This window comes from Ciconia boyciana, chromosome 3 (genome assembly GCF_034638445.1).
Source record: "Ciconia boyciana chromosome 3, ASM3463844v1, whole genome shotgun sequence".
Taxonomy (NCBI): domain Eukaryota; kingdom Metazoa; phylum Chordata; class Aves; order Ciconiiformes; family Ciconiidae; genus Ciconia; species Ciconia boyciana.
The window spans coordinates 94,366,650-94,394,120 of record NC_132936.1 but is presented as its reverse complement, the minus strand read 5'-3'; the positions used below and the strand labels follow the sequence as shown (position 1 = coordinate 94,394,120).

The 27,471-nt window shown below is 50.1% G+C and overlaps 1 protein-coding gene across 1 annotated transcript in view; it reads left to right on the top strand.

The window, feature by feature from the left end:
* The window catches only part of MDGA1 (MAM domain containing glycosylphosphatidylinositol anchor 1), a 147,806-nt gene that overhangs the window by 100,983 nt on the left and 19,352 nt on the right, over window positions 1–27,471 (top strand). The window contains exons 11-14 of the mRNA XM_072858179.1: window positions 16,021–16,198; window positions 17,290–17,313; window positions 24,578–24,730; window positions 25,965–26,099. Of these exons, the coding sequence (XP_072714280.1) occupies window positions 16,021–16,198; window positions 17,290–17,313; window positions 24,578–24,730; window positions 25,965–26,099 (490 nt within the window). The remainder of the gene's footprint in view (window positions 1–16,020; window positions 16,199–17,289; window positions 17,314–24,577; window positions 24,731–25,964; window positions 26,100–27,471) is intronic.

Below are 27,471 nucleotides of genomic sequence, written 5' to 3'. Positions count from 1 at the left end.
TTCTATCAAGCACAGGCAGGAAACACTCTGGAAAAGACTTTCATGGTATGGCCTCCTCCTGGCCCCCCGACGACAAAGACACCTGCATTTCATGGTGAGGTCTCCACCTCCATGTGCCATACTGAGGTCTCACTGAGTATTTTTCATTTCCTTGTCCCAGAGGATCACATCTCCTCTTGTCTCCAACTTGCCGCTTCCCAGAACTGCCTCTGTGCTCCTGTCTTGCCTTCCTGGTGTTTGCCCCGTGATGTCTCACTTGGGCTCCAAGCAGCCTTGTGACAGCTCCTGACCTTTCGTTCCTTCCCTTGGGCCATCACCCTCTTCCACGTCCCACAGGCTTTGCTGCTTTGTTGCACCTTCTTCTCCGTGCTGGGGTGCCTAGGCTAAGCTTCTTGTCCTGCTGTTCCATCGCTGGACCACAGAACATGGTGACATTACTGAATATAACTGTGAAAAGCTCAAAAGCTTAAAAGCATTGCTGACAGGAGAGCTCTTAAGAACGGGGATTTGTCTGCCTGAATGAGGAGCCGCTGTTTGCCTTTGTGCCCTCCTCACTGGATACACTGGCTTCCAGGCACTAGCTGTGGTGGCACAAAAATCCTCCTAGAGAGCTAGGATTGAAGTGGAATATTCTCCTCGGATAAAACGGGCCTTACATGTGGCCAGTCATGACTGATTTCTTGCTAACATCAAGCTGATGAAAGCTTACCCAGCCAGCCAGCCCACCTTCTCCTCCAGCCCTGGGAGCTCCCCAGCCTCTGTGGTCGGTGGCAGGTGCTCTTCAGCATCTTAAGGATGAACGGGACAGCAGCAGCATGCAGTCTCAGGGTGGTGAGGGGCTGTCTGGGAGATGTTAACTCTTGCTGAGCTGCAATCCAAAGGGCAGCCAGTTGGGATGCCCACTGGTTGTAAAATGCTTTGCTGGTTTTCATTTTGCTCTCCCCAGTTTGTATGAAGAGCTCTTGGCATATGTAATATGAAGATCCCTAAGGAGCAGGATGCTTTGCAAGGCACCTGGGAACCCTTGAATTAAATTTGCTTGCTGCAGCTGCTGAAAATGGGGCTGGATAACAGTAAAAGTGCGGCTTATTAATTGACTGGTGCTGTGGCTCCTCCAACCCTTCCTATTCAACAGCTTCTGAGGGCTAGCTGGGCATTCCTGGGGGGATTGCAAGCAGACTGGGGGAATTCGGTTTCCTGAGCGATGCATGAGGGCTCCCAGCAAGACAGGCGGGTGCATTTCCATGGGAGCTGATTGTTCTCGGCACTGCAGAGCAGGCTGAGCGGTGCAGCAGATGTACCAGTTCCAATAGAATAAGAATTAACTTTCGATTAAAACCAAATAAACAGCCTGACAGCTTGGAGCCACTGACCCAGGCAAAGCACATACGATAGCAACGTGGAGCAAGCTTCTTGTAAAGCCTCTGTTGTATGTCTCGGCAAATAGGCTGTTATTTCTCGGAGTGCATCGGTCAGGTGGGCCTAGGCAGCGGCATTGAGTTGAGTGGCAATTCAGAGGGGAAAACATCCCCACTGAGGAGCGGCAGGGGCCTCACAGATGTCTGTCCTGACGGCTTGGGAGGTTTTTCCTTTCTTGCTCCAAGGCAACTGATCAAAAGCCGACCACCTTACTTCACCTTAGCCAGTGAACTTAATGAGTTCACAGCCTTGGCTGGTTTGGTTGTGGGTAGATGCCATGAGGCTTTTGGGCTATTTGTTTGGTCAGCTTTTTTTCTTCCATGTATTCTTGTAGCATAGAAAGGCACTGAGGCACTGCACTCCAACTGAAAATGTTTTTCATTGCTTGGGGATTCAAAGTAGCCTCCCCAAACCAGATCTTTGCTTAAAAAATAAAAAGCCTTTTAAGTTGCTTGTTTCTCTCTGTGTATTTTATCCCCTCCCAGAGCTCTGCTTTAACATTAAAGAGAAATGAAAAGCCATCTAATATAGCAAGCAGGTTGCATCCTGGAGGAAAGATCCGAGTTGGGCTGGTGGTTACGGTTACAGGGGATAGTGGCAGAATTACTGCGCACTTAATGAGCTGGAACCCATCTGTGACCTGAGGCTGCAAGAGAAAGAGGAAAGAGAAGGTATTGGTGCAGTAGGGAAGTTTAATCTTCATTGTGCCCCTCAAGGAGACCTGAGGCTGCCATCTCCTCCGTACCTTCTGATATGTGGGCTCGGGCCAGAACGGGGCCAGCTTAACACATTCCTGCCTTTCCCCTCCTCAGAGCAGGCTCAGCTCTACCTGCCAGACAGACCCCTGAAATTTGCACTGGGCCAAGCCCCAGACCCATTTGCTAAATTAGCTCACTGGGTTGTCACTTCAGATTAATTCCTGTCAGGGAGACCGTCTTTAATGAGACTGGCCCTGTGCGATGCCTGAGTAATTGTACGGTCTCTCTTTGTTTGTACTTTCATCCCTCCCATGTTGGATAAACATCCCCTGCTGTCTACAAAACTCATCTGGGCTCCGGAGCCGGCTGCCACTTGCCTCATCAGCCAGCCAGAGCAGCATTAATGAGAGCTGCGGCAGTGGGGAGCCGGGCTCACCGTGTGGGGAGGTGACAGATAACAGAGCTGTTTGGACAGACATAGGACAGGGGCGTTAGCAGGAATTTAATGATTGTGATTAGAGCGGAAGGTTAACTCTGCTGATGGCCATCGCAACGCAGCGGGAGAGGTTTTATGCCGAGGCCCACGGGCTGTGGATCTGTATTGCTTCATTTCTGCCTCTGAGTTGTTCTTTTGCTCTCCTCTGAGCCCTCTTCAGCAGCGTCTGTCAGCTGCTGTCTGTCTTTGGCTTCAGTAGCGCACAGAGCCGGACGCCCCTCCAAGGGCGCACGGAGTGGGGCAGGGACATCTCCTGTTCTCTTCACACACCAAGCAGGGGTGGTATTACTCAAACGGGAGGATGAGCAAGCAGTGCACCAGCCCATCGTCTTTTACATAAATGTTTAGTTGAGAACACTGCTAACTTGCACCACTGTGCTTCCCCCATTCATGCACCACCATGGTTTGATGAACCCACGTGCGTGGCCCTTGGCACATGAGGAACCAGCCTAGTGAAGCTGGATGTATCTTCCAATGCTTGTAAGCAACCCTGTAATAAAACAAACAGCTAGTTTGTGCAGCCAGCGTAGGACAAACTTCCAGAGCAAGCTAATCCACCCAGCCCTGTATTCATCAGGAGTGAGAACATCCATGCCAAAAGCTTGTCTCCTCCCATCTTCAGCAGTAGCTAGTGTCTGGAGAAGAGTATAAAACCAAGATGGACACATGCAGTATCACTTTCTCTGCTTCTAGATATTATAAGCCGATTTATTTATTGGGCCCCAGGTTAGGAAAGGCTATGAACACAGAAAGCCGGTGCGCCCGAGTGGGTGGTGGAGTACTTGAGCGGGTGGTGGCCCTTGCAGCAGCCCAGCCCTGTGCTCTGGGAGGTTCACCTGAATGAAATCCTTTTTCTTCTGCAGACACAACCATGGCTTCAGGCGAAGCTTCCTGGGAAACTGAGCAGCCAGCGCCTCGGAGGCGGCCTGAGGGCTGCACCTCGGGGCCAGGGGGATGCCGAGGGCTAGGAAAGAAGGCAGCTCTGTGCAAGGCAGGCAGGGGTGACCGGACTCGCTTCACAAACCAAGGGTCTAACATTTTGTTGCCTCTGGGGGATTACATGCTGTCTGGGCAACGCTGCCATCACCAAGGTAACACCTTGCGCGGGGCTGCCGACAGGCCCGGGTCCATAGCCCCCATCCTGAGGCTCACTGGAGCACCGTGCCCCAGTGGCCCCATCCTGTGCATCCCCCCACTAGTGCTGCAGTGGGGTTTTCAGCTGGGGGACGCTGCAGGAGCTGAGGAGGTGATACAGTGAGGTTTTATGACAGCTGAGCTAAAAAAGCAGTCAGGGCTGTCCTCTTAACTCCTTTTCATACTAGACGGTGAAAAGCTTAAAGGATGGAGTTGTGGCTTGTAAAGTGGAGATGGCCCCATCCTGCTCTGGATAAAAGGTGACCTGTGGTGCACTCGCCTGGTGGTACCTGGAAAAAGGGAAAGGGCTCGTGGTGCCGCATCCACCGAGAAATCCTCTTGCTGAGAGGCTGCTTACCTAGACATCCCAGTTTGATGCCCCGGTGTGGGACATAGGCAGCGCACATGGAAAACAGATGTGCGAGTCCCTTTTCCTTCCCTCCTCCCTACTCGAGCATCGCAGTCCCATCCAGCTGCAGCGAGGAAAGGAGTGTAACTTCCTGTGAAGCAGCAGATGGTGGCCCTGGCTGCACGTGAGATGCTGCATGGATCAAAACACTTGTGGGGTGTGACAAATGGCACATCCCTTTACTGTTCATCATTTCACTTGGTACGGGTTGTGCTGGTCCTGTCTCACTGGCACTAGGACTGGGGACTGCAGTGACTTCGCCCCACCGTGTTTGCCTAGGACTGAATCTCGAAGCAGACCTTCTGTTGTAGGATGGCTTATAAGTCACACCTGCCAGAAAGCTTCTTTAGTCCTGTCTTCTTTTTTGCTTACCTTAGCTGCCAGTTTGATGTCTGATCGCAGTCTGCTGTTGTATGGGACAACATCAAATCAACACAATTCCACCTACCTGCTGAGCCATCCTCTGTAGCAGGAAAAGGTGTTTTTTTCAGCTCTAATGCCCCCATCTCCCCCACTGATGCTCTTTTTTTTAAAAAATTTTTTTTATTTGAACTTTTGCTCAGGCAGTGAGAATAGGCAGATTACATTTTTGCTCTCAAGTCAGTTGCCTTCAGTTGTGCTAGTGGCATGCGTGACGCTGTGTGGAACTCAGCTCTGAGGGAGGTGGAAAAGGATGAAGAAAGAAGCCAGTGCATCGACAGGAGGTGTGCTTGGGGGATGGTTCGAACAGCCATCATGATGCAAAGCCAGGGAAAGCAAGAGGAGGGAGAGGTGGCACTGCCTTTTTAGCCTGCGAGAAGAGGAGAGGTTTGGGACATGCAGGGGGATTGAGTGGCAGCCACGTGCTGGTGGAAGGAGAGCTGGCTGATCAATAGCGTTTGATGGACAAGCTGTGCTTGAAGCTTAATGAGATTTCTGTGTGGGATCTGGGGGTAGAGCAGCAACTTTGCCACGGGCATTTGGGAGCGGAGAGGGCAGGATCCTACCTCAGCTGTGCTCTCTGCTGCCTGAAAATGGGACACAACGTCAGTCACTGCAGCTGACAGCACGTTGAGCCATCTCTTTTCATCCCTAGCAATCTGTCATGGGGGATGATGTGTCGATGAGACCTGCTGCTAGAACAAGGTCCTCTCTACCTGTGCTGTAAGGGAAGACTCCAGGACAGCTGGATGTTTGGTGGGGGTGGGAAACAAGGAGCTTTTTCCACATTTCATGCATGTATTCTTTACTGGCTAAGTCGGCAACAGCAGAGCTTCCCCCCAATGGTAAGGAAGAGAGTTTCCTCCTGGCCATTGCTCACTGCAGGCGGATGTGTCTGCCCAGCCATGGATGTTGTTAGCCCTGTCAGAGGATCAGAGTGATTCCTACAAGGCTGGCCAGAGAAGCTGGATACAGGCCTGACTGGCACCGATGGGTCAGGTGAGTTCAGTGGAAATGGCTGAGAGCCATGGGATGAGGTTTCCCCCTTAGGTCTGCCTAACATCTTCCAATGCTGCTATTGAGAGTTCCCTTTGCCCACAAGAGCTCAGCAAACGATGCCTAACTAATGAATTAGTCTGACTAATTCTGTCTTTTTGCATTCACAAATTGCTCTTCAGTATGATTTGTGGTTTTCCTGAGCTGGTTATCCCTGGTCCACAGATCATTTGCAATCAGTTAGTTGGGAAAATTGGTAATATGAATGGTGGCAGGTTAGTTATGCCTCATGGTACCATTTTTCTTCTCTGATTATGCAAAGTAAGTAAGGTAACCTGCCCAAAACAGGGTAGCTGAAGGTTTTACAAGGTGGCTTGCCATTCATAAGGTGCCTTGCAGCAGAGATTTTGTCTTAACATTCACTTTTCATAAGCACTGCTCCTAATGCAATTCAAGTACTTGACTGTGCAAGAGAGCAAGCAGAATATTGTTTGGTTTTCCTAGTACAAGGGAATAATTACAAACAGTTTTCCCACTCTTAGCTCCATTTGGAATAGTTACAGTGCCTGAGAAGAACAGTACAAATAATCTCGCTGGAAAGGCTCATATGATCTTAAAACACATCTAGTAGCAAAATCTCATCTGTCTCTAGCTCCTAACACCACTGTTCAGTGCTCATTCAGGGTAAGGAGAATGTGAGAGAAGAGATAATCACATTCCCCCAACCAATATACCCCTCATATCAGCCTTGCAGGCTTGAGATGTTGTTTTGACACCATTGTGCTTGTTCATATCCAGCAGGCTGTTGGCTTGTGTTTTACAAAGCTGAGCACAGGATGAAAAATGCTTGCCAGGTATCAAAGATAAAAGTGAGTCCTTTGTGTGCATCTCTTATCCACACTCCTTCGGTGGCTTCAAGGGGTACATGCTAGTTACTGAGTCTTTCTGAGAGTCCCTATTGATAGGCTGTGATGCAGCTTCCTCCCATTTTCTCTGCTCATCTGTTGTTTTCATTAGTCAGCCCATGTTCCTCCTACTGCTTCAGAGTCTTTTCTTTGTGCACCTTCTTCCCCTTCCCTGTTTCCCCTCCAATTTTCCACCTCTTCTTTCCTTTGTTTCTGTTTCCATTTTTGGTTTTGGTTTCGGGTTTTTTTCCTGGCTCTCACTTCCTAGAACATGTTGGAGATGATAGGAGAGTGTGAAGGGGGGAGGGTTTGGAACGGCGATGTAGACTCTCCCGTAGCTAGTGACAAACAGGCAGTAGTAGGCACTAGATAGATGTTTTGACTGTGTTTCATAAAGAAATGAAACTTATGCAGGCAGCATGGAGTAATGTGAAGGGCTTTATAGCTCTCCCTGCATATGCTGTGCTGCCTACCCCTTCTTTGATAGAGACAGGACTGGAAGTGCAGTCGAGTTAGAGGTGGTGGCCATAGGCTCTGGAGTGATACTTACATATATACTTTCATTAGGTGTGCCAGACTGGGAAGCCCAGAGTCCCACACACAGGCTGTTTCTGCTCCGGTAAGCAATAGCCCCATCCTTTATTAATTGTTTTTAAGGGTAAAAGTGCCCTAACGGTGGGCTCTGCCAGCGTCTGTAGAGAACCCAAAAAAAGAGGCCTGTGAGATGGCAACTCCTGTTGGTGGAGCATGTCTCCCTTGCTAAGTCACAACCATATTATAGACAAAATGTCTCAGAACTCAACCCAGCTGCAGCTGAGCAAACCTGGGCTATGCAGAGTCTGCTTGATTTTTCTTCTTGGAGCCAGAAGTGCTGACAGCACGGTACATAAACACGTATGTGGGTCTGGCTGCAGGCAGTCATGTCCAGTGCAAGGGAATAGATGGAAGAGGAGACTACTCACTGAGATCAGGCATGGATATAAAGTTGGATCCAGTAAGGCACCGAGCAGTGCTGATTTTCAGATGGGAGCCTCAAAAGAGATGGGAACCATTGCTCTGGGCGGGAGGGGGCTGTGAAGCAACATGAGGGATGTTGTCCCTTATTCAGCGTATGCCCATGCTGCAGACAGATTACTTCAGGCTCTGCAGTGCATAGTCAAGAACAGGTAGGATCTTGCAGCAGCAGCAGTATAGAGCTTCCAGTCTGAACAGAATGTGCCTTCAGGATCGAAGATATGTCTGTGAGACAGTAGGAGAGAGATAACAAGCGTAGATAGACATGCACGTAACCTGTCTAGCTCCGTACCAACCACAGCGACACCAACGCAGGCTCCTTGCACAGACTGTGGAGCGTGTGGCTCTCCCTCCCTTTCCACCTATCACCAAATTTAGGTGCTAGTTTACGCTTTTCTTCTCCAACTCCTGTGCTCCCCCTCCTCAGGACGTGCAGCTGTGGGATGCCCCAGTAAGCCTATGGCTCATGAAGTTGCCAGTCATGCTGTGCCTCAGTTAAGGCTTTTACTTGACTGTCTCCCTGACAGAGTGAAGATTAGGTCTATTCTTTTTAGACCGGGGAACATATGCTAATAAAATACATATTGCTTTCTGATCAGCCCCTAATGAAAGACATTATTGAAGAGTGTGGAACAAGCACTTACAGTAATTCATGACAGCACCAATTTGGCTTCTCTGGGAAGCTGTAAACTGCTGCTCTCGGCACCTAATGAGGATGGGCAGCTGATTGCGAGTGTTAGAGGAAGAGAGAGAGACTGTCTCCTGGCTTAGGTGGCTCCAGCTGTCCTCAGTAGCTACTGAAGGTCGCAGCTGCTTCTCTCTTTGGAGCTGGGGATGTCTCAGCCCAGAGAAGGAGCCTCCTGCTAAGGACAATTTAGGAGAAAAAGCTTCCAGGACTCCTCATTTAGACTGAATAATGGATTTGCTTTGGCCATCCATGCTTGCTTAACCCCCAGATCTGAACCTGTGTGCTTGACTGATGAACAACATAGGCATGAATTTCAGTTCACTGGTGTGCTTGTCTGGCAAATGCCAACTTTATGTTTGCAATGTGATTATTTGCTCTGGAAACTCCTAGTGAGTAATGGTCATCAAGCAAGGAAAATTAAATAAATCCAAGTTTAAACTTATCCTAGCCCTTTAATTGATGCTTTTAATGCTTGACATCATTTCCATTCAAGGTGGTGATGAAGTACTAACCCAGGAAAATGTTTTAATCCAATCTGACAGGCACAGGAAGTTTGGTGAGAGATTATAGAGAAACATCACAGTGACTGTCTTCATACTCAAACCAAATTTCTCCACTACCCAAAACTTACCCAAATGGCTTTTCCAGATGGCACCTACCCTGCTGAGGGGGCAGGCATCTTCCCCATGGCTGATACCAGCTAGTCAGATCAGCATCCCCTATTAGGATTGTTCTGCTGAAATTTTGTGCAGCTGACACCAGGTTGGGAGGCAATGCCACCTCAGTGAAGGAGCAGGATATCATAAGGAAGATCTGAAAGACAGAAAACTACTTGAGTGGTTCAGGTGGGATGAAATACAGCAGTACAAATGCAAGGTCATGCATGTGGAGAGTGCTATCAGAGCAATCTGCTGCAAGCTGGGAGCTCATCAGTGGGAAATGACTGAAGTGGAGGAATGATGTGGGTGAGTGAGTTGACTTCAAGGAACTGCTGGTAAGATGCAGGTGTGAGAAAGGGCAAATGTACTCCTAGGTGAAGCCTGAAGTACTTCTAGGCAAGGTGGAGAAGTGCTACTGCATCCTATATGCGGGGCTGGGATACCCACCTCCAGCAAGTGGGATCATGCAGAAATGGATTATAGAGTAGATCAGGGAAAGTGAGAGTCTGTGTTACAAGAGGAAGCACAGAGTGCTCAGCTTGTTTAGCCTAGCAAAGCAAAGGCTGAGAGGGGGTGTGATTGCTGTCTATAAAAACACCAGGGGGTCAAGCAGCAGGGAGGGAAAAGAGCCGTTTAAGCTAAAGGACGATATTGTCACAAGATCAACTGGGTGCAAGCTGCCTGTGAATAAATTTAGGCTGGAAATGAGAACATTAGGGCGGTCAGGCTCTGGAACAGCCGTCCAGTGGGAGGAGCAGGCCTAACGGGAATGGCTTTTAAGATGGGATGTGGTACATTTATAAAATGAATAAGCAGAGGTAACCCCTGTGGTGACAGGGGACTGGACTCTGTCATCCAGGAGTGTACCTCCCCTGCTGTGTCCCTGAATGTGGCTGTGCTTTTCCCTTCTTTGAACTCCTGGAGGATAGGAGGGGGCTGCCAGTGCAGAGGGGTTTTATCCCTCTTCCAAAATACAGAGAGCAAGAATCAAATCTGTGGTGTTCAATTGCAATGTCAAAGAGAAACCATCTTCCTCTGCTCTGTCCTGTGATGCCAAGGTGACATCAAGGACCAGAATCTCAATCCGTTGCTGTGTGTCAGACAGACCATGGGAAGAAGTGAGAGAGAAGGGACAGATTTATGGCGTGTTTTTCCATCATTGTGGAAAATACTGGAGCCTCATGTTCAGGAGAGATTCCTAAAATTCTCTGTCCCCACCTCCCTCCTGCCTCTGTTTCTGAGCATTTTTCATTCCTCTTTTCCCAAGGAATTTGCAATGATCTTGTTTCTACCCATGGAACTCAACTCCTGGGCTCTCATTCTCCAGCAATAGAGAATGGGTCTGCCCTTGGATAACTTGCTCTCAATCTTTGACACTGTAAACTCTGACACACGTAAATCCTGACATAATCTTTTCCTTTTTTTTTTTTTTTTAAAAAAACTTTTTTAACTTTAAGAAGTCCGTGGCATCTAAACTCTTTGAAGTTACCTCTCTGCAAGGCATCCTGTAGCTTTGGAGGTGCAGTTGGAGCAGAAATCGAGGGCAAGGCATGTCTGCTGAGGTAGCAGGGTATTTTGCATTGCAGAGACACGTGTTCATCCCAGGAGTTGTCACTAGCACCTAAGAAAGCTCAGCCCCTTTCAGTCCCTAGGATGGGGTGCTTGGGAGTATCTTTCCTGGCTGTCACCAGTTTAAGGCCACAGACACTGCCAGTCCCATCATGTTGAGGGCAGTGGTGTGATTGTTTCTGGTCTTTGTGAACGACACTCCCTTTGGAAGGGAGCAGCTGGATTTTGTTGGGATGAGTTCATGGCAGTTGCGGCCACAGGGGATATCTGATATGAGATGGTGCCTGCAGCCCCCTAGGACAGAGCTATATAATGTGTCCAAGATTGTTGGCAAGCAGGCTGAGCTGGTAAAAATGGGAGGCTCTTTCACAACCTGAGTGGTATTGCCTGTTAGAGGAAAAGTGCCCTTCTGCTGCTGTCACCTTCTTCAGGCCCCTGGACCATGCTAAACTGGGATGTCTATGCCTGATGAGAAAATGGGCAGCTTGGCTGAGACTGTCTGTTCTCCTGGGCACAAGAGACATGGATGCCCTTGCACCCACCGCTGCCAGGGTGCTGAGCTTTGAAGACCACCTTAATTGCTGGTTGCTTGAAGAGTGCAGCCCACCAGCTGCACAGGCAGTTGAAGATTATTTTGTCCAATTATTTCCCCGTGCTTCTTTCAAGCCTAGTTGAGATACCCGTGCTTCCTGCACCACCAGGCTCCCCACGGCTCCTGGTCCCGTGCACGTCTGCTCTCCAGAGTGTCCTGACTCTCACAGATGAGAGAGGAGGGCTGGGGTGGGGGTACTCAGCCTAACGCCCCGCCTGCACACGTGCCAGAGACGGCATCTGTCTGTGGAGCTGTACAGGGAGCAAGGAAGAGCCTGTCAGAGGGAGGGACCCTGCGTGCAAGGCTGCTGTGCCACACCAGCCTGCTTTTCTCTGCCGTCTCCTCTCCCTTCGGAGAGGCCAGCCTGGCTGGGGATGGGAGCTGGGAGCCTTCCCAGTGCCCCGTGTCTGCAGTTAGCTGGCGAGGACAGAGTGGGAGTGCGGGCAGTCTCGTTTGTGCTGCAGGAAGGATCAGCCAGGGGAATTTGAATGAGGCTGAGAAAAAAGGGAGAGACAGTGAGCGCGTGTGGAAAGGATTTGGAGGGGAGATACTGGAAAGCAGAGCTGGCACTCGTGCCCTGAGCTGAGAAGTTGCTGAAGAGGTGGGACAAGTAAGGACAGAGTGGCAGGAGTGAATAGCAATGCTGGGAAGCTGGGAAGCCTGCAGAGCAGTTCCTTTGCTTCGATCAGCTTGTTAGGGAATCTGCATGATTTTAATGTACGTTTTTCTAGCTGGTGTTTGCAACAATTCCCTGGGGCTTGGTGATGAAACAGGTTTTCTTTCTAATTTCTCCCTTGAACAAGCATGCAGCTGCTTAATGTGCAGCTGGTTGTGAGACCACATGCGTGGCTGTGCAGGTCACACCAAGTCCCAGCACAGGTAGGTTATCGTGGCCTTGTGAATCCCTGGTGCGGTTTGTTGAGCAGGACGGCAGCATTAACTATTGACAGATGTGCTTATTAATATCTTTTGGCTTTATTATGTCTGTTAGCTGATATGTACCTGGCTTAAACATAATTCAGTCTGAAAACAACATCCTTTTTTCCTTTAATAGCCTACATAAACAGAAAATGTAGATGTGGCTGTGTCATACTTTGGACCCCTCTGCTGTGACAGCATCCCAGCTGGGATGGAAGCAGGGGCCAGTGGCAGCGTGGCATCCTGCTTTTCTCTCTGAGGCTCTGGGTGTGTGTTCCTGGACTGTGAGCCGGCTCAGCTGGCCACAGAGGGACAAGCACTCTCTAAGCATCACGAGCCAGCTCAAATGATAAGACAGGGGACTGGGCAGACAACACCTACCAACAGAATGTGATGGTGCGGAATGAGAAAGGGCAAACCTAGTTTGCAGGTCCCGGAGGCTTGATGGCTAATTACATATGAGCATGTGAGTGTGCTCTCCCTTGGTTGCTACTACTGCTTACAAGTGACAGGGGAAAGAAACAGGTTGCACACTGTGCATGTGAATACATACATCCCACATGGGGCTGATTTTGCCCTCTGTAAGGTGTTTTTAGTGAACCCGTTCTGCAAGAACATTCTCCCCTCTGCAGCCTGTGTGATATTCACAGCCAGCTGGTAGAAACTGTGGGTTGGTTTGTTTTTTCCCTTCCCATCCCCTCCCTCTCATTATTGGAAATGAAAGGAGGTGAAGGCAGAGATGAGGCTGTGCATTGCGCTGTGCTCTTATTCTGGCCCCACTGGCAGCATCCTGAGCCTGGTGATGAATGAGCTTGTTGCGTGAGATCCTCCACCGAGGCTTCAGCATCTCTAATAAGGTGGCCAGCGTTTCACTGTCCTCTGCGTCTGCCTCTGCTTTATTAACTGCACCGCAGCAATATTAAGCTGGAGCACTGGGCCAGCATGATCAGAAGGAGGAAGGAGGCTGAGGAGGGGGTGGAGGGAAGAAGATACCCGGGTAGCATGGGAGAAGAGCACGCACGGAGCAGGAGAATGAGGGCAGCAGCGGGCAATTGAAGCGGAGGATTAAAAAATGGGTTCCTGCTGGACTGATGCATGCAGCTCTGCACAGACCTGCTGCTGGCAATCAGGGAGGCAAAGGACGTTTAGGAAGGGGGAGGCAAAGCCAGACCTTGGCCTTAATGTCTCTGTCTGCTGGACCTGTGCTGGTGACTGCAAGCAGGCATCTGCTCTCCTTTTTCTCCCTTGCACTAATTTCATGCCCTTTAAACTGTGCTGTCCGTCCACCTGGGCCTTTCTCCTGACGGCTGCAGCTAGCCCAGGGGAGAAGTTTGGCCCATGCTGCTTTTCACCCAGAGGAGACAGTCTTTCCAAAGACATCCCGGGCCAGTTCTGTCGGGATGCCAGGACGGTAGGGACTGTAGTGAGGATGTGTGGAGGGCAGCCTTGCTGTGCCTGTCCAAGAAGCAGGTTGAATAGAGACGGGACACAGGCTGAGAGAAGAATTGGGTCCAAGGTATTTGGTGGAGGGAAAAGACCCTCGCAAAACTTTTCGCCTGTGCTCCAGGAGGAGGTACTTGCCAGGCCCCGGCTGTGCCTTTCCCATTACCTAGTGATCCAGGTCTCTCCTGGGAAGCAGGACAGTTGCAACCCATGGAGGGCATATGTGCCTTTATTAATTGCTGTTTCACAGCCAAACCTGGGTGGCAGCCAGTTATTTATTCGGTTAAACCTACGTGCCCCTGAGGATAGACTCAACTGGGGGATCTAGAGCTTTGCAGTCCAGACTGGAGGCTGATTTCTCAGTTTGTCCTGGATTAGGTGATGTGGGAGAGTAAGTGATTTGACATTGCTCCCAGAGGCTTTAGATACCCAAATTCCACCTAACTCCCAGCTGAGGTGGAATTTGCACTGCCTGAATCTCACCCTCAGGCTTCTCTCTGACTCTCCATTTTGTTTCTCTTCTAAAGGTTATGTCTAGACAAGGGAAATGGCTCCTGACCTCCTCCTATTTGCTGGCTGCCTTCCCAGCGCGCCGGCTCATGGTAACCTGCAGGGAGGAGCTGCCACCAGCCCCCCCAGTCAGGCTCCGCTCCCCAAAAAGCCCCATGCCAGGAGCCATACTGCTCCAGCCTCCTGCTTCTTGCTTGTGAACCCTCCTCCCCTCCCAAATAACTGGGGGTCTGGTGCTAATGATCCCAGGTGAGATCGCTGCCACTGGGAGCCAGCTCTGCTCCTGCCTGGCAGAGTGGCGGTGCAGAGGGCTGGCAGATGGGAGGGCTGAGCGGTAGGCATGCCAGTTGGATCAGGACCCAGCTTGCGTGCGTGCAGATGGGGCGTTGTTGATACGAATGGATCCTGGCAGCATCCCGGTGCCAAGTTCATGCTTGGTTCCCAGAGGCACTGCCCTGGTCCTGCCCGCCGGGACTGCTCCCAGGTGCCTTGCGGGAAGGCATGGAGCTGGGGGAAGGCACGGGAGCAGTCCTTGGCCCTCTGACACATCTTGCCCGGGGGAGGAGGGTGCAGAAAGCAGTTCCTCAAGCAGCTTGCACCCTGATCTGTTTAGGTACAAAGGTCTCTTTTAGGTACAACCTGTAAAGCAGGTACAAAGTTGTTGTTCACTGTGAGAACCACATGCAGCCACGGATTCCCGGAGGCCAGTCCCTGCCCCAGCACAGTACCATGGCAGGATCTGGTTCAGCCCTTCCCCTTCATTTGGGAGCACCGTCCAAACTGTGGGCAGATCAGCTCAGGTGAGGAGGTGGGTCCTGGCCTTGTTGGAAATGAACAGGGCTCTGGCATGGGAAGCTCTCCAGTGGCAGCCATTGCTTTTGAGTCTGAACTCACGGTTGTGTACCTCAGGGCTGGAGGCAGGCAGAGGAGGGACTGCATGTGCCTGTTTTCACCAAGTGCCACAGCTGCATTGCTCCCCTGCCCTGCCTTGCTGACGGCCTTTGCTCCTGCTGTGCCCTCACTCCGTCTTCTTGCCCCACACTCTCCACACTGACAGATTTACTGTAAACCTTCCTCCCTGCATCCCTGTGCCAGTCGTCCTGTAACTTTGGAGTTAATGACGAACACTGACCCTGCCTATCAGAACTGCCTTTGCATGAAACCTGTCAGCCTAGAGGATGTATCAAAGGCAGGGGGAGGCTTAGTGTCTGGGACAGTGAACACTGGGCCATGGAAAGCCCTGCCAAAGGTCTTTTTACCAGGACCATCATCCCCAACAACATATCAAGACCAAATCTTGCCACAAGGATCCAGGCACTGCACAGCAACAGGCAGGAAATTGTATCTTCACAATGCAGTCCTTGTTTTTGTCCTTCCCCCGCCAAGCAAGCATGACTGTGGCAGGGAAGTTTCACTGACACGTAATTCATCATTTTTAGTGGTGGTGATCTTAACAACGATATTTTTCCCATTGTTTTCTTGAAACTTCCCTGCTGCCTTAGCTGCCAGAACAGTGGTCAGCTAGCATGGTTCAGCTCCTTCCTCAGTGGGCACCAGTGAAAGAGGGAGCCTGTGGGTGACTCCGGAGGACAGTGACTTGAACTGGACCCCTTGCTCTGGTCTGCAGAGGCAGCGTCGGCTAGGATTCAAGGGTGGATCCTGTGGAAGGGTGCTGAGGAAGCGTGGCAGTAGACAGGTCCCAGCGAGGCACCAAATGAAACGCCACAGGGCCCAGGCAGCAAATGAATGAGTTCTGCATCAGTGATTGTGAACGGAAGGGTATCTTGGCAAAATGCCATGCCATGTGTGCACAGGACCTTGGTGCACTAATGGAGGTGAGTTGGGTTCATTTCTCCCCTCTTGGAGACATTGGTTCTGACACAGAGTTGCTCCAGGACCCGTAGTTCAAGTTGTCCCCCCTCCTCAGGAGGACCCCAAGGCTTCCTTTCAGGGAGAGCTCAGGCTCCTGATCGCTGTTCTGTACCAGGGCTGGGAATTTTCAAACCAATTCTGCATGAAGATCTCATTGATAAACCAGGTGTACTTGTCTGTATAGGAAGAGGAGGAACAGGGTGTTAGATGGTGGATAGGATCCCTCAGGTTTCCAGTTTCAGGATTTTTGTAACATTGTGGGTTCTTTTCCTATGCAGCTGGCTCAGAGAAACACCATCCAAACCTTCATTCCTGTGCAGAAAATGGAGAAAGGCCTGTTGCTGGAGCACATCTTGCCCAACCTGAAAGTGCCTCAGAGCTATGAAGTTCGCCTGACGCCCATCACCAGCTTTGGGGCTGGAGATACAGCTGCCCGCATCATCCGGTACATGGAACGTAGGTGTCTCCTCCTCGGTCCTGGCTACGAGAGCAGGTCCGAGCCTCAGGCCTAGGGACATGGGCATGCATAGACGTTGTCTCCTGTGACCCTTGGGTGGATCTCTCTGCTCTATGGAGTTTTGATGGCACAGTGCTATCACGTTTGGCTATGTTTTGGCTGTTGCCATCAATGCAGAGCAATAGGTAGAGACCTCTGAGGGCTGATCTCCGCTCATCCTTCACTTGGCAGCTCTGACTTGCACTCTCTGCTCTGTGGGCAGCAGAGCCCCAAAACCCCAGTCCCCAGTCAAGCCATGCTGCAGCCTCCCATGGCACAATGGCATATTTTAAAGGACAGCCACTGGACACTGCATATTAGCTACATGCCCATAAAAGTAAGAGGATTTCAGGGGGTTTCAGTGCCTTCCAGAGCTGAATGCACAGTTCCCTTCCTGACTAGTCACTAGTAAACCTGTTGCTCTGTCCAGTACCCTGAATCCCAGGTCATCTCATTGATATACATTGACCATGCTTCTCTCCCCAGCATCTCAACAGCTCACAACTCTTCCCATTCCCACAACCTTATGATTTCTTTACTCCCCCTCAGGAGTTTGGGCCCTGTATTTCAGCAGAAAGTACAGATCCCCCTCCTCCTATGCTTGCATGATTTCACACAACCCTCTTGTCCTGCGGAGTGACAAGGTGTCTGGTGTCTCCAGCATACCTGTTGTCTCAAACTTCCACAGTGTCTTGAACTGTTTTGATGTCTCTCTTAGATACCAAGCTTTGGTATCTAAGTGGGTGCTATCCCAGTGGGTGCTCCAGAAAGAAACTGCTTGGGTTGCCAGAAGGGTTCCCCTGTGCAATCCTGGGATCACCCCTTAGGTGGAGTTTTCTTAAGGTCTGTTGCTGCTTGGATCAGAGAGTCAGCATCTTGTTCCATCACCAAGGCAGACACTGAGCACTGCTGTTTCACAGGGATGCTGCTAGGAGATTTGTGCATCTATGACCTTTCTTGATGTGTTTGTTTTATTTTCAGACTTTGATTGTGATTTGCGATTTGAGGGAGTACTAGCTGTTCTGACTTGTTTTTCTGTTTCCTCTTCCAGCAATCAACTATCCCAACCCAACAGGTAAGCAACAAAACCTTTGTGTTTATGTTTTGAATGTAATGCGTGTTAGTCAAGTGCTCCAGCAGATCAGGAAAGGCAAACAGCTGGAATACACAGCTAGCTTTTCCAAATCTTTTTCCCCAAAAGAGGATGAAATTGCATACACTAATGCTTCCAGTAAGTAATGCCATTTGTTGTACCTTGAGTTATTGCCAGGAGATACACAGCAGAGATATGCCTCCCACTCACACTTGATATCTCTGTGACTGGATAGGCTGTGATCTTGAACCCACCCTCCCCCTAATACTAGCAATCTGCACCCAGTAAGCAGGTTATTAAATGTTCCCCAAAATATCTGCGTTTGAGGAATGTATATCCCCCATCCTTTTCTGACCAGGAAAGATACCGCTTGACATCTCTGCAGGCTGATATGGAGCATTCTGCAGCTCAGATCTGGTTCTTCTTGCAAACTCCTTGAGCACAGTCCCTTTCTTCTTTCCCTCCAGTGTCATCACTGTTTACTTGCTTATTTACCTTCTGGTCATTCCTGCCAAGATGCAGGCCCATCTTTACTGAGCACCCAGAGTTCCCATTGATTTTGAGCAGAATACACAACATCTCAGAATGATGGTCTTTAACAAGGACATGATGGTGCTCATCGAGCATAAAAGAGGATTTCTAGCATGCTGTAAATAGTGGGGGAGTGATCTTCAGGGGATGAAACAAAGTCCCTTTGCTTTGATTGTTGGATGTAAGCCCAGGCAAAGCTCTTGGGCAGAGATGGGCAGACTACTTGCTCGTGGCCCATGAGGAGCAAGTGGTTCCATGTAGCTGTTTCTTCTCCCTGTTTCCAGCTGCTGAGTCAGCATTCGGTCTTTTTATCTGTTACTCTGTGTACGTGTAGGCAAGTGCTACTGCTGCACTGCAGGGTAGCAGTGGGAAGGAGAAGCCAGGATTAGGCAATGGCAGCTGGGAATCAGTTTATCTTGTTAAGGCAGCCACGAGGCATTCACTCTTGCAAGTTCACAGTCTGAGGCTGGTTTGATGAACCATACTCTGCCTGAGCGCAGGAGCTTCTCATAGAGGGATTTTGTGGCTCTAATTCCCAATTCCCTTTGCTTTGCTTTTCCCCACTTTCTGATCCTCTTTAAACATTCTCCATAGAAGACTCGCTGGGAAACACTGAGCGTATTGCCAGGGACCCACTCCAGAATGTGTCCCTCAGTACTTGCTGGAGGAGGCAAGCATCCCAGCCCGCAGGAGGAAGTGACAAAATCTGGCCTTTTGCCACTTGCTTTTACACTACATAAATCACTGGTAAAGCCAGAGCAACTTCGGTCCTAATTGTATCAATCTCTTGGGGCCTTTGTAAACTGAGCCTTTAGACTGCTCACCTGGGGTTGCTTTGGCAGCTTGATTGAGACCAGAACGGCTGCATGAAATTTGCCTATGGCGGAGGATTTCTCAGCCATGCTTGTATTTTCATGCAGTAAACCCAACACTTAGGGTTTCTCCTTGAGTCAAGTTACCCAGGCTGTGCTGGATATTGGGACCTCTGGGCCAGTCATCAGGGTCTTGCCCATGAGTTCATGCCTTGAGACTGACTGCCTAAAGCTGCACCCACCGCACTTGCTTTCAGAGATGCCCCTTCCTTTCAGACCTGCTGCCAGTGAAATAGGAGCCCAAAGGCCCTTAGCTCTGTCTCTGGGCCACAGGGCAGTTCCCAGACTCTCATCCCAGTAACATGGAAATCCCTGCCACTACCTCTTATTTTCCCACTTCCCCTGCTACCACCACCCCCAGGGAAAAGGGTTGGGACAGGATTGTAAAGGAATCCTCACGCTAGGCTGCCAAGCCAAATTCTGGGAGCAAACTTTGAGAGCTCTCAAGTGAAAGGCAAAGATTAGATGATTAATGCCTCTGGCAGCCTGATCCAAGGGCATGCACAATGATGATTAATTTACAAACTGTGAGAGTCACTTAATACAATTATTTCTTCACGCATTTTCTCTCTCAGTCTAATAAGATGTTAATGACATTGGGGCAGGCATGCATGTGGCATGGTTACAGAGCCAGGTACTGGGGTTATAAAGCAAAAGCAAAGTAAAAGCAGAGGAAGCGAACAAAACACATTGAGAGTTTCAAATATTTAGAGGTTAGCAGTAAGACTGACTGTAACTCTTAAAAATCAGTTAATCTGGTTCTAAAAACCAGAATTTATCTTTAAAAAACTATCTTAGAATTATCTTAATACTAAGATATTACCTTAAAGATCTCTCAGAATAACTAATCATTTTAATGTCATGACTAAATTCCAATGCTGGGGAATCTGCTCTGTCCTTCTTACCTCTCCCCTGCAATTTCATTTGGTTATAGCCTTCACTTTCTAACCCAAACCCTGCAGTGCTGCCCTGCAGGCTATTCCAGCTCATCAACAGTGGATGGTTTGGTTTCCCTGGTTCTAGCAGATGTAGCCTTGCAACCTTGGTGATGAGGGCATTAAGAAGCATATGGGATTGCTGGGGTTTTTTCTCTTGGCCAGTGTGTCTTGCCCTTCCAGAGCAGCAACACTATTTCTCATATATCTGCAGTCTGGCTGTGTGTGGTGCTAAAATGTTTTGGGATCATGGACAAGTACAGTGGGTGGTGATCAGTACCAGATGCTGGTTGTTGTAGATTACCCTGGTTTATTGCTTACTGTCTAGTGCTTGTGTGTCTTGTCTCTGATAACGCCTCATAGTCCAGAGGAATCTGAGCTTGTTGCCCTGGTATGAACATGTGGGAATGAGATGTGAGCCTGGTGTTTAGAGTTGGATTCCTCAAATCTGTGCCCATTTCTCACAAATGTGTGTAACACAGAGGTTAAAAAAGGTGACTGTCACCAATTCCTTGTATCATGATGGCAAATAGGATTGTCTGGGCCATATTGTCCCCTTGTCACAGATGGAGATATTAAAGCAGATGGCAATCCAGTATGACCCAACCAGTTACAGTATTGTGAAGCTTTCTTCCATTACTGGTTATAAATGCTTTAGAAACTTACCATGGAAAAGGCTGTTAAATGCTGTTTCTTAGATCCCAACATACTTTGAGGTCGCACTACAGTTTTCATTGTCTTCGTCTTCTAGATGGCGAACTGATCTCCAGAGAGAAGGGGATAGCCTGTGGGTCATGCAGCAGGTCTGCAACAGAGCTGAGGCTCGGAGCATGGTTCCTTATGCTCCAAGCCAGTTTCAGTCATCAGACCACAGCTAAATGATGAAGGCAATTTTATTCAAGTGTGCTCCATCTGCTATTCACCCATAGTCTGCAGCTAGAATAGGATTATCATTTTTTGCATTCATCTGGCAGCCAGAATTTCAGGACCAGGAATGGCTTCCCCCTAAGGACTTGAAATGAAAACCTCCATTATGTTTCTCAAGAAGGCAAAGCAACAAGAAATGCTAATAGCCACGGCAGAGGGTCTCTCCCCTGGGAACGCAGGGAGGTGTCTGTAACTGGGAGCAAACATCTCTGCACTTTGAGCTGCTGCCACTGCAAAGCCTGCCAAGGAAATCTGTTTGGTGAAGACGGTGCTAACTCCAGCCTTTGAGGAACCAGCTCCCCTGCCACCTCCACCTTGCCTCTAACAATCCAGAGAACAACTTCTGTGTTCAATATTTAAATCCACTCTTTAATTTTTAAACGGGAAGCTTCCCTTGCGCTGCACTGCTGAGCCAGGATCCCTGGCAGATGGTGTGAGTCTGCAAGAAGGTTTGCTTCACACAGCTGAGGTCAACAGTTAGATCACTGCTGTGGCCTCTGAGACATAGCAGGTCATTTAAAGGTTTTCTTTTCAGCCAGATCTGCCAGGTTTCTCGTGGTGAGCCGTGCTGATAACCATCCAGAGGTGACGTGCTGGCGGTGTCCCAAACCACACCAAACATCTCCTAGTTATTCTGGGCACCTCCACTTCTAGCTTGGAGAAACACCAGAGCTTTGCCTTCCTGTGGCTTGTTTTAAACCAGAGGACCAGGAGTCAGAGCACTTGGGTTCTGTTTCCAGCTTTGGCACTGCCTGCTGTGACCTTAAATGTGTCTGTCTATACTTTTGCGCATCTGTTTCCCCACATGTAATGCAGGAGATATATAGAAAGAGGTATTCCTACCTCATAGAGATGTTAAAAAGCCTTGTTCATTAGCTGTCGCAAAGTGCCTTGAGATCCCAAGCTAAGCAGAGGCAATGTGCTGTAGTTATAAACTCATGCACAGCAAATGGTGTTGCGCATAAGCCTGATCATGTTGTGGTATCTATGGTGCATAGGACCCTTCTCTATTTTATGCTCTCTGCTAGAAGTGTTGCCTTCTAGTGAGAGGAGTTGCTAGAAGTGAGAGGAGACGACGGAGTCAGGGGCCTGTTTTGGCATTAAAAGAGCTCTCTTCAAGCTTTCGAGTCTTCTTCTCTGAGCAGTCTCATCCCATGGGTGTGTGAGGCTTCTTACAAATGAGGCACAGCAGTCCATCAGCTGGCACGACCAGGCCTTGGCACTAAGCTGGGAAGACTGTCCTCAGTCCTCTTGTCTTGCACAGCTTGCTCTGATCTCCACCTGAGCCTGGTCTTTCTCCTTAATCTGCCTCTCCTTTGGTTTCTGTGCCTTGTCCTTTGTGGGTTTGCTCCCTCTCAATCAGTTGCCTGGCTGGCCTCTGTGTTACAGCTTTCAGCTCTGCTTTCCACCTGATATTCCCTCATAAGGGAATTTTGTGCTGGAGAAAGATGTCACCTTTCTCCTCTGAAGGTCCACATGCACAACGGGGTCAGAGGTGCAAACCATCCCGGTCCCTTTGATTGCAAAAGGACAGTCATGGTGGATCCTGCTGTGTAGGATAATGCCATTGTAAGAGAAAACTTGTGTCTTCTAACTGCAGCTGGCAGCCTGTGAGCTGGAGCCACACAAATGTTTGTCTTTGGTCTGATGGAGAGAAGCTGGAGTGTTAGACCAACCCAACAATATCAGAAAGCTTGTGGGCTCCGGCCCTTTCTCTGAGGACCAGTACGTGTCTGATGCAGCCACGAACTCCCTCCTCTCACCCACGAGGGCTGAGGAAGGACCCTTAAAAGCTGCTCTCTCAGCCTTTTCCCCCTCCATCTCCTTGTGCTGGGGACGAAAGGGGCGCCCAGCCCACGCAATTGCCCTGCCTCAGACCCCGCAGGCATCTGCCCCGTCGTCCACTACCCGCTCCTTCCTCCTCCTTCAGCTCCAGCTGCCATGTGGCCCCCTGTGCTTGGCACTTCGGAGCAGTGGCTAATTTGGATTAGGATGCTAATTAGAAATGAGCGGATTGAACGGAAAGCACTTAGCCAGGGTTAATCAGCAGTTAAGTGGCCAGCCCAGCCGAGCTCCCGATGGCTGTGCTCAGCTTGCAGGAGCAGCATTTCCCCTTGAGCTTACAGAAAACCCAGCTGCCCTGGTCCATGAACCAAGCCCATGGCTTGCAGCACAAGTGCCCAACCTGTGGTGGCAAAAGACCTTTTTTGCCGCAGCAGGAGGGCCACAGCAGGAGGCTGCCTCCTCTTTTCTCACTGTTTTGGTGGGATGCTGGAGAGAGACAGGCAAGAAGGGGGAACAACAGCATGGAGACCCCATTTCCCTACCACAGGGGTCTGCAGGCTTTTGATGTCTGTTTGGATGATGGTCATTTTCATTTCCAAATGGGAGGGGATGGGGACGGCCTTAGCTGCAGGGTAGGAACCGGGAGGTGCAGCATCTCAGAGTCAAGATGCTGTTCATTTCATGGGTAGTCTCTCCTCTCTGGTACAAGATGGCAGATTTTGGTGTGCATGGTAGGTGTGTGAAGCTCCTACCATCACAACATACCGTCTCTGGAGCTTTTGGACGTGGCATTGCAGAAAGCTTCCCTTGCCCATCCCATCCTTGGCACCCAGCCCATAGGTTGCTGGCCCTGCTCTGCCCTACATGTCCTGCCAGAGTCACCCATGCCAGGACAGAGAGCCTCCTGCCCAGGAACCACAGCAAACCACCACTGAAGATAGAGGAATGCAGGAGCCCAAGTAGGCATTTGGGCTTCTCTTCATCTGGGCATGATAACAGGAACAGTGTGGGGGGTAAACCTGAAAAAATTGAGTCTTGCACCAGCATGCCATGGATGAGGTTTCTAGCACACCCCAAGCCCTTAGCAAGAGCCTTGTTTCCCTTTCTGTATGTGTTCTTTCATCTCTCAGTTTCATAGCACGCCTCCTTGCTCTTATGTGAAGGCAGAAGGTAGAGAGACCTGTGCTTACCGAGTCTGCGCCACCCGCGAGGTCTGAGATCCCACTCAGCCCATTCTCCAGCTCCGGTTTCTGCCCAGGGACCTTTCAGAACACAAAGCAATTTTCACATCAGGTCTTGGACCTGTTTTCTCTTTCTCTTCTGCCTGTTTCCTCCATCCCTCTCCTACTGTGTCAGCAGTGCAAAGATGGTTCTTGGCCTTTGTTTTTGTGGCTCAGGAACTACCTTTTTACCACAAAGGTTACCATCTTCAGCCTGGTCAAGTCCAATTCATTCCAATCTCTGCAAGTCCATACTGGCTTATGTCTATGCACAAGATTTTTCACCTGTCTTACAATATTGCTGTAGGGTGTGACTGTCTTGTGGTAATAATAAAACCGAGCCCTATTGCACATGTGGTTGATCCTATATAAAAATCTTTTACCTACATGACTTATTTTGTTAGAGGAACCAGCATAAGCAATATCAAATGTGCCTTTTAGCTGGTATAAATTGGATGTACTCTAGCTAAATGACACATTTGTAGCACTGAGCTGACCTCTTCTCCACAGCTGATTTTTTTCATGTGTGCCATAGTTTAGTTTGATATATAGCCCAAAGAGGGGTCATCTGCTGGCGCTTTTTCCTCTCTCCTGGGGAAATTATTCTACCATCAAGTTGTTCTGGTTTAAAAGCCCTTGTGGCCTGTTTGCCTTCAATGCTCTTTTTACCCTCCTCTACGTTTGCCCCCTCAGACCTCCCAGCAGAATCTCTCTTTGTCTTTAGCCTTAATAGCCTTCTTCCATTTCGTCAGACCATCACATCTATCAGCCTGGATTAACCCTTCCATAATCATACTAATCACAGACATATTCCTTTTCAGCCTCCTCCTGAGGTCGGGGGCTGCCCATCTGTCCCCAGCTCGATGCAGAGCCGCAGAGGTGGCATAGCAGTGCTGTGCAACTTGCAAGCACCCAGGCAGCCTTGGGGATGAGGTTTGAAAAGCCGCAGCTGACCAGCCCCTTCCCTTCCCCGCAGATAACACTTGCCGCTTTGAGGACGAGAAGATCTGTGGCTTTGTGCAGGACAAGATGGACAACTTCGACTGGACCCGGCAGAACGCCCTGACCCAGAATCCCAAGCGTACCGTCAACACAGGGCCCCCCACGGACATCAGCGGTACGCCAGAGGGTAGGCACACGTCTGGATTTCTTTTGGCTTGTCAGGTGTCCTATGGCTCTGGGAGCTGGTGGAGCGCTGATCTGCTTTCCACACAACACGCTTCTCCTCCACATAGGGTGCAGGGAGCAGGCAGTTAATTTGCATGTTACTGATTGGCATTAAACACACAATTAAAACGCCCACGACTTTTTTTAAGGGAATAGTGCAAGCATTAGTTCTTGTTACCAGCTAATTGCCTGCTGCCTAATGCCCTTGTCCCATTTGATGCTTGTTTTGAAGTCAAAAAAGGTTAAACAAGTAGGAGAACATCTCTAACGCGTAGAAACAGCCCTGCTGGTTTTAGCCAGCTGTTTACTCAAAGAAGGTCTCGGGAGGCAAACAGAGCTCCTTAGTACCAAGCAGGAGCAGGAGAGACCAGGCGGGAGCTGCCTGCAGGGTGGCAGCGAGTGCCTCACCTCTAGCTGGAAGAGACTGGTACTGTGTATTGCTCACACTAGCTGTGCATGGAGTACATGCTCCCATTTTAGCAGGATGTTACTTTCCCCTTTCTCTAATGAGGAAAGTAAATTTGTGTGCAAGCACAAATCTTTGACCTCAGAAAAAATGGGAAACATCCAGTGGCCAGCTAAGGAAATGGCTTTTCCCATTAGTGTTCACTACACCAGCCTGATCAAGCATTGAAAATGATGCCAACAAATTAAATAGCTAATCTGTTCCTCCCTGGGTTGTTAACAACTACTTTGGTATTGTTCTCTTTAGATAACAATATTGTTTAGGCCAGATATACCGAATCCTCTCTCCCTCTGCTTGAGGCAGAGAAATTAGGCTGGAGTGGTTACTCCCTCCTCTTTCTGGTTTTCTCCTGACACAGTGCAGTCAGCTCTGCAGCTCCTCGGGCTGCCGGAGGAAGGCTCATTTTGCACCCAGATGTGTGTGCGCATGTTCAGGGACTCATCTGCTGCATGTGTTCACAGTGGGTCTGCTGATGCCCACCTCTCCTGCTCTCCCCTAAATGCTGCAGAGGCAGGGGAGGCACTGCAGACATCCTGCAAGTGTCTCTGGCCGGGATCACAGTGGGCGCAGAGCGGATGGGAAGAGCAAGGTCTCAGAGACCTTGCACAAAGGTCTGTGAGGGAGACCCCTCAGAGGAGGAGTGGTCTCCCAGCCTCCAGCATCCCATCGCTTGCAGGGAGGGAGACTCAGCGCACGCTGCCTTTCCCCACCTTTCCCTCTCGTTCTGTAGGTTATTACATGTTCATCGAGGCGTCCCGGCCCCGGGTGACGGGAGACAAAGCCCGGCTCATCAGCCCCCTCTACAACATTACTGCCAAGTATTACTGTGTCTCCTTTTACTACCACATGTACGGGAAGCACATCGGTGAGTATCCTCTGGGGAAGGGTAACCCCAGCCTCGTGCGGGCTGTCGGGGAAGACCTCCAGCCTCCGCTCCGCCAGCCGTGCCTGTGGCCAGCCACTCTTGAGTCCTACTCCAGTGCTCAAAGTGCCAGGGTGGGCTGTTGCTTTCAGATACTTGTCCCTTACCCACACCCCAGCAGTGTCAGGGCTGTGAGACTGTTGCAGCCCATCCTCGGGACAGTACCTTGCAGTCAGCCATCACCCCTTCCCCTCTGGCTCGCTCCTTCTCTAGCATAAGGCTCCCTACCCTCCACAAAAGAGAGCATTGTACCTGTGCGCACACGTTTCCCCTGCTCACGGCCACAGCCACCTTGCTCCAGGCAGCAGGTCACCAGGTGAACAGTCGAGGTGGAGGGGCTTTATGGGACCGGAGGGCTCTTTAGTGGCCACAGCTATTTTGGGGTGGGCAGGATGCGTGTTCCCTCAGCTGTGCCGAGGGGCTGTCTGCTCTGCCTGACTCCCTCCTCTCTAACCGTAAGCCTGCAAGTGCAGCGAGCACCCCAGAAGCGCCTGGCACACTAATGAGTTTCCATATCCAGTCAAGGAGCAATTGCTAATTCGTCACCTCTTGATTATAATTTCATTAATTTGAATAATAGATGCACTCTTCCCACAGCACGCTGAGTTATTAATCACCTGCTGGACTGGAGCCTGACTGAAAAATCAGGGCCCAGGCAGGAATGTGTCCGCCCTTCAATAAACGGGGTTAATTAACAGCTCTCTGCCTTGGCACCATTGATGTCATTGGGAGGGAACGTGTTCCCAAGTCCAGCCATCAGGTCTCTGCGCACATGTGGCACAGCAGAGAGGTTAAGCTGCAAAATCTGGGATCTCCTTCTCTCAGCGGGGGCGAGGCTGAAACCCTGACCCCATGGGTGCTGGGGGTAAGGGCTGGGCTGCAGTTCACTGAGCAGTTTTCCGTCTCTGTCTTTGCTCTGAGGGCTCATATTTGCTGCCTGCACTCAGAGTCCACCTAGGTCGGAGGTGTTTGCACGCACCTGTATTCCCCCTGCAGACAGGCTGCTCCGTGCTGTCTTCGCGCCAGCGGTGGCAGGTTGCTCAGGCAAGAGCACTGTCAGTGTTGGTTCACACCAGGTTTTCCTGGACTTGCTGGTGTTGCTTAGCTGACAGAGTCCAGCTGTTAATGCTGGCTGGCAAACTCCCTTGTTCCCTCCAGTTGTCTGTTGTGGTCAGTCAGCCTTGCTGCCTGATTCCTGCACATCTTCTCCTGGAGGCTTTGAAAGGGATCTAATTCTTTGTGGTTGCAATGAAGGGTGGCCCAGACTGGTGGGAGACTGGCAAGGAAAGAAGATGTGGAGGGAGGAGGCCTCTCT